This window comes from Taurulus bubalis, assembly GCF_910589615.1.
Source record: "Taurulus bubalis genome assembly, chromosome: 14".
Taxonomy (NCBI): Eukaryota; Metazoa; Chordata; class Actinopteri; order Perciformes; family Cottidae; genus Taurulus; species Taurulus bubalis.
Genome location: NC_136602.1, coordinates 14215651 through 14223045, shown reverse-complemented (window position 1 = coordinate 14223045; position 7395 = coordinate 14215651). Strand labels below are relative to the sequence as shown.

Here is a 7395-nt window from a genome sequence, read left to right as displayed (position 1 = left end):
CACTGGCATGACTTGATACTTCAGAAAGGGAAGTAAGCTTTATATTTCAAGAGACAGAGAACAGGCTGTGATCCGTGTCAGCTGTGGTTTACTATATTTGGTTATCTGTATGCATTCTGAAAATTATGCTTGAAACAGTGGAAAGTTAAGTCATTAATAACTGCGATCTATCTTTGACCAAACTTCACACTTGAACAGGAACAAGAGTTGCATAGAAAATTAATAATGTAATTTTAAACTTGGCCAGTAATTGAGTGTTGACAGTCATAAATCTAACACCGCATACGATTTTGTTTGGTTCATTTCACTGTTTCAAATCTTTACTCTGCTGATTTGCTCCACTCTGACATGTTCAAAAAGACTATTTGGAATGTTAAAGAGGTCAGTTGATGTATTGAGCACTTTGAGGTCAGAAGTCGTAGGCTGTGTAAAGGCACAGAAGGTCAAAGAAGACCGTCGATACATAAACACTTGGAAATCACATTCTACACACACCATTTATAGTAGATTCTCATTTGCAAAGATTTAAACACAAAGACATAATATGCAGTAGCTGCAAAAATAGATGCAAATTAGAGAAATCCTCTTGAAACAAACACTTTTAATGTTAGCGTGTATTTCCTTTTGCTTTGTATGTCTCCAGATGGCGCATCAGATCTTCAATACGCAGGTCCTTCAAGTGAACCAGATGCTCTAACCTCTTCACTTTCATCTGCAGGATCTACACACACACACACACACACACACGCAAAAGGATGTGGTAAAACTAGGTGAGGTTCATTTCTAAAACTGAAAAATTATCTTACTGATGAAAACTTCCAAAATTGCTAAAAAAGGAGATGTTGCACATTTGTGTCATTATTATTTCTTAACATGCAGATGTGGCCACGGAGAGAAGAAAAAAAGTTATATCCGCTGAACAGACACTGACTCACTGACCACCATTGCTGACACAGCTTATGACGCATATGTATCACACACATCTAAACGTCTCTCTCTCTCTCTTTCTCTCTCTCACACACACACACACACACACACACACACACACACACACACACACACACACACACACACACACACACACACCTGCAACAATATTACATGTATGACAAAGCTCTTCCTCCACAGGAAATAAAACAACGGAAGACGACTTTGTTTGCAGATGTTCTAACAGTCAGCCGAGTGTTTCCAGGATTGGTGTGTTTGTGTGTGTGCATGTGTGTGTGTGTGTACCTCAACAGTCTCCTGCATAGCCATGACAGCTTGCTCTTTTTCCAGAAGGAGTAGTCGTGTACTAGGGTCCATGTCTGGGTACAACTGCGCTATCTGTTGCGGTTTACTATACAATGAAAAAACAGAAGACACATTAATATGAGGAGCACTGCTTTTGATTCATTTAAATCATATTAAAAGCAACATTTTTTGGTCATACCCCTTTTTTATTCTGCTTTTTTCATCTTTCGTCTGAGTCACACATATCGCTTCCGTCTGATGAATTTCTGAAGACAACAAAACAAAACTATAACATTCCTCCAACTATAATGTGAACACACCAAGATGACTAAAAACTCTGCTATTGGTAGAAACCTTAAGGGACTCATCCAATAAATCTTACGGACACAACTAGGGCAAAGGGAGGAGGATCGGAGGCAGATAGCCGATGACCGGGAGCAGAAAGAGGGAGAAACAGGGAAGTAAGATTAGAAGGTGGAGAAAGAGAAAAATGAGGAGGCCTTTAAGTCCTGCAGTGCTGAGCTCAATCCAGTGATAAAGGCCATCTGGTGATGTTGGGAGCTGATATGAGGACCTGGGTTGTGTGTCTGATAGCGGATGGGGAGTAGATGGAAGAGGAAAGAGCAAAGGGAGGAGGCGCTGGCCTGAGGTCAGCTTTACAGGGTTGTTTCAGGGACAGATGAGGTGTGGCAAACAGAAAAAAGACATGTCACCGATTTACTCCCTAAAGGTGTTGGCATTCTCTAATCTGCCCTGTCTGATGCCGTTAAATGTAGGTATGCCTGTGTCTCTGTGTGGTCGCTGCTATCTGTCGGAAAGATTAGCATTAACACAGAGATGTGAGCAGGACGCAAATGCTGACAATATCAGGACAGGCTGGAGACGGAAGGAAGTAGAGAAGCTTTCAGAGGCTGAATCCACCTTCACATCGGTCACCAAACAGTCCTCTGAGACACAAAATAACACCTCAGTGTGTCTTGAATATGCTGATTTTGTGTTTGTCATCAGACCAGTAGATACAGCACCATTAAAAATAGTCACCCACTTCCCTCCCTGTGCTAAAAAAAGAGAGGCACATTTAAGACTGTGCAGCTTCAGTCAAGGTAACAGACTGACTGTGTCAGCTATTACACTTCACAAATGACACTAACATAATGACACATCATGCACAAGGCGTGCGGTCAAAACACAGTCATAACGCTCTTGTTAATTCAGCAGTCGATGTTTCTGTAATTCATTTGAATTCCCCATTCTACTGACTTAATCACAGGATCTTCCGGTTGTAAGTTCTGCATAAATCGTAATGTCCTGTGATGTAATGTAATTCCAAATATGGCAATAGACATGTTGGTCAGAGGATAACTTTTTACAAATGTGTGGATTGAGTAAAGAAAAGTTGGTGAAAGAAATAAAAGGTATTTCAGGTTTCGCGTAAATTAAATAACAGAATAACTACCTGCAGGTAGCAGGTGAGGATTCTCCTGGTTTCTGGTTTCATAGTATTCCAAATCCTGAGTTCAGAGGAAAAATGTGTTCAAAATGTGGTTGTTTTTCTTGCAACAATGGAAGACAGAAGACCACAGTAATTAATTATTTAGTAATTAGCCTTCAAATAGACAAAACAGGGCTTATGCTAATGGAAGGGCTATGAGCGCACACACAGAGACATACAGTACACACCAGTATATTCTCTGTATTGTGCTCCAGCTTCTTGTCTATCTTCTCTCTGAGTTCGCCCAGTACAGGCTCTATCGCTCCTGCAGTGGTCAGTACAATCCTCTTCACTGTGTCCTCAGGCACGTGAAAGTTCAGCTTGGAAAACACCTTCCTGCTCACAGAAGAAAAAACACAGATGTTTCTAATAAAAATAAGGAATAACCAATAAATAACTTATGAAAATTAGAATTAGTTACAACAGCAAAAGCAGGTTTAACTTATGACAATGCATGGTGATGATAAACTGATAAAGGTACCAATTTGTTTACAGTGGAGAGCCATAAATCTCTCGCTGGCTATGTGCCACATCCCCGGCCTGGGAGAGGATGAGTGGGTGTGTGTTGGATTGGTTCTCATGACCAGATGCAGAGGCCCTTGGTTGTGCTCAACAAATTATAACATTTGACTGAAAAGCAGGAAGCAGTTACTGTCATTTGGATTAAGAGATATCAATCTTGATACCAACTTTTCTGTTGAGTGTGTGTTTGTGTAAGAATGTTCTGGAACGATGTGGACATATTGAAAATTGAAAATGTCCAGCTCCAGGGCAGTGGCTGTGTGGCACCTTCCTTCCTAATCACGACCTACTTGTAGTCTCCTGCCTATGGGTGCAGCGACCTTCATCAGATGCATGCACTTTGAATAAGCAAATGAATAAACACGAGTCTTATGATGTCTTGCCTGTTGAGAAGGTTCCAGTTACTGAGCTTCTGCGGTGTGGAGTTTGCCGGAATATAGTTGTGCAGGTCAACAAACTTTGGAAAGAAATACTTGACAACCTCTGCAGCCATCACTACAGAGGGTTCACCAGAGAAGCCAGTTTAAGTAAACAAACAAATAAGCAAGCAGACATTTGAGCTGACAAACTACGAAATAGCCAAGAAAAAGATGAGGGAGTCATATTCTTCCTTCACCCCCCACTGCGAGCTTATCCAAATTGAATTTAGCTCTACTTGCCTGGCATATAGACAGTAAAGCTAAAGGTGTATCACCTGTTCTTCTGTCTACATAGCAGTGATGTTACGGGTCATCACTGAGCTAGAGCAGATAACGACTAGTTAATTAGTTAATGAACTAGTTACAGAGTACACATGACAACTGGTTAATTAGTTAGTGAACTAGTTACAGAGTACATATAACGACTGGTTAATTAGTTAGTGAACTAGTTACAGAGTACATATAACGACTGGTTAATTAGTTAGTGAACTAGTTACAGAGTACATATAACGACTGGTTAATTAGTTAGTGAACTAGTTACAGAGTACATATAACGACTAGTTAATTAGTTAATGAACTAGTTACAGAGTACATATAGGAACTGGTTAATTAGTTAGTGAACTAGTTACAGAGTACATATAACGACTAGTTAATTAGTTAATGAACTAGTTACAGAGTACATATAATGACTGGTTAATTAGTGAGTGAACTAGTTACAGAGTACATATAACGACTAGTTAATTAGTTAATGAACTAGTTACAGAGTACATATAATGACTGGTTAATTAGTGAGTGAACTAGTTACAGAGTATAACCAGAGGTGTCAAAAGTATCACATTCATTACTCAAGTAGAAGTATAGATACTAGGGTTTAAAAATACTTCTGTAAAAGTTGAAGTATTAACTCAAGCTTTTTACTTAAGTAAAAGTGTAAAAGTACTGGTTTAAAAACTACTTAAGCGTATAAAAGTAAAAGTAATGTAAGGGGAATGTTTTTTTCCATTAAGGACAAACTCTTAAGCCGCGTCTCAGGGGCCTATAGTGCACTACCCCACCTCCCCCAAAACAATATTTTTTATAAAGGCCATAATGTTTTAAAATGTTATGTTGAAAAATGTGGGATGCACTAGGCTCAGACCCGGCGCTATGGGCGGGCCTTGGGGGGCCGGGCCCGCCCTCGGACTCGTCTGGGCCCGCCCTGGACGGACAAGCCTGTCAATCACTTATCACACGTAAAAAAAAAAAAGAGCGCAACTCTCTGTCGCCGGCGACAGGAGCTGTCACAGGAGGTAATATGCAAACATGATGCAAAACTAAGATTACCGTAACTCCTCAAATATTTACGCCATCGACGTAATTCCAACGGATTCTGAACGCTAAGAAGCGTAGATTTCCAATGCCATGACGGTAATGGTATAGAAAAACGGCAACGAGCTTGTCTGTGGGGGAGGGGTGGAAGAGAGCAGGGCAGAGCAGCAGCAGAGAGCAGGGAAGAGAGTTTGACTGGCTTTTCACTGCCTTTTGAGTGGTGTTTTCTTTGGAAATAATATGTTGTGGTTGTAAATAATAGTATTAGTATAGTTTCTGAGAGTTCTGCCACTTGCTGGCCCACCTAAACTCCTCACTAAAGGCCACTTTTCTGTCCACACAAACACAAAGAAGGACAGTGGGAAAAGGAAAGGCAGAAAGTCATTTTGGGGAGGAAACAGTGTACTAGCTGCCTCTAAAAGCCTGTCTGGCTGTTTGAGGAGGGCAATAATGGGTTCTGTCTTCAGCTGGACCGGAACTGCTTCAGGGAGATAAACAAATCTCTGAAACGCCTGGACACGGACACATATAAAAGCCTTTAACATGGATATTGAATGCTCTATGCAAACAAAACTGTTTGAGAAGATGTAAAATAGGTTACATTTCATTTCTGTAATCTCAAAAGCTTTGGTCATGTTCATTTTCAATTGTTTAGTAGAGAAATATGATACAAATTCAAATACATTTCTTAACCTTTTACACAGTGTTTTAAGCCTTTATAACATATAATAATGACAAATACTTGCCAGATTTTTACATTTCTCCTGAAAAAAAGGAGCAAAATCATTTTGATCACAGACAGTCGATGCTCCACAAATGAAAGGCCAACCTGATTATGCTTTGGAGAAGGACTTAACAAAGACGTTCAGGAGTGAATGGAGGGACACTGTCCTACGCAGATTTCACTTGGCGGCCAACCGTCGTCTCCCGCTCTACTAATGGTGAGTTATCTGGTTTCATCCAGCCTGCTGGCCCTATGGACTAGGCTAAATGATTGGTTGTAGGCCTATGTGTTTGTTCTTTCTTGGGAAAACAAACAAACAAACAAACATGTAATGCAAAGCAATGTCTTCTTAATTTCTGTTGTAGGCTAGCTGTTGGTAGGCCCTTTTCGTCGTTGCTGCGCTCCGCTCTGTTTCGGACAAACACCGGACAGTGTGTTGTTGTTGAGTGTGTTGTTATCGTTATTGTTGTTGTTAATGTTGTTGCTGGATGTGTTAGCCTAATCATTTTAGACCTTTTTAGGCCTATTTTTTAAAATGTCTTGTTGTGGCTGAATCTGCTATCTGCTGATCTTTCAATACAATATATTGTGGGACTTATGTGTTACTTGATTGCTGTGTTGTTTGATTGCCATAGGCCTACAGTTCATGTCTAATTCTATTGGGTAGGCTACCTGCTCAGCTGGCCTATTTATTAGCTTGTGAGATTCTAAATAATACCGTCTGTCACCTTTTTGTGCCGGAGTTCGATTATAGGTGAAAAGTTGAACTACTATGCTACCATAGGCTGTAAAAAAAAAAGTGCCCCCCCCCCCCCCCCCCCCCCCGCAAATCAGTGCCTGCCACCCGTTTCAGCTGCATATATGCCCATTGAAAATGATCACATTTTATTACAATGCAAATACATTAAAGTACCATATGTGTACTACTGAGCATTAACATGCGGTTGCCATCTTCACCCTGGGAGCGGATATAGCGGTCTACTTTTCACGCGACATATTTTTCGACGCTCTCTGTCCGCTGGTGTGTGTGCTCAACGCTCAGCGCTCACCTGTGTGCGCACGCACGTATCTGTGGGCAACGGGGCGGAGAGGTTTTTTTTGTGTGTGTGTTTTTGAACGATGACAAGCCGGAATGAAAACGAACCAAAATGAAATAGTAACGAGGCTATTTTTAAAATGTAGGGAGTAGAAAGTACAGATATTTGCGTGAAAATGTAAGGAGTAGAAGTAAAAAGTCGTCTGAAAAATAAATACTCCAGTAGAGTATAGATACCCAAAATGTCTACTTAAGTAAGGCTTCGTTACTTGACACCTCTGAGTATAACTAATGGTTAATTAGTGAGTGAACTAGATACAGAGTACAGATAACTAGTTAATTAGTGAGTTACAGAGTACAGATAACGTCCAGGACAGGGTATAAGACTATCTAAGTTCTCGTTTAGCTGTTATCAAGGTAGTTGACGGTCCCGGCCCTCTCAGTGGTGCATGAGGCGCGTCGGTAAACGGTACCTCCGTCGCTGAAATCTCTGGTGATGTGTTTCTTGGGCCGGGACAGAGATATGCTGTCTATCCACGCGTACAGAGCCCGCAGCTCCTCTTGGTTCAGTTCTCGGTCCATTGCTCTTCCATCAACATATGTTTCTGGAGAGTTTACAATGAAAGATCCAGATCGCTCCGCTGACTTTTAGCTTGTTAGC

The 7395-nt window shown here is 40.9% G+C and overlaps 1 protein-coding gene across 1 annotated transcript; it reads right to left on the bottom strand.

Moving 5' to 3' along the window:
- Positions 1 to 607: 607 nt before the first annotated feature.
- On the bottom strand, positions 608 to 7316 carry spef1 (sperm flagellar 1; the record flags this gene model as incomplete). The annotated part of the gene is made up of 7 exons (XM_079229533.1): positions 608 to 721; positions 1234 to 1339; positions 2096 to 2180; positions 2690 to 2744; positions 2914 to 3061; positions 3631 to 3742; positions 7208 to 7316. The coding sequence occupies 7 exons, from the start codon at positions 7314 to 7316 to the stop codon at positions 608 to 610; spliced, it is 729 nt and encodes a 242-aa protein (XP_079085659.1).
- Between the last annotated feature and the right edge of the window lie 79 nt (positions 7317 to 7395).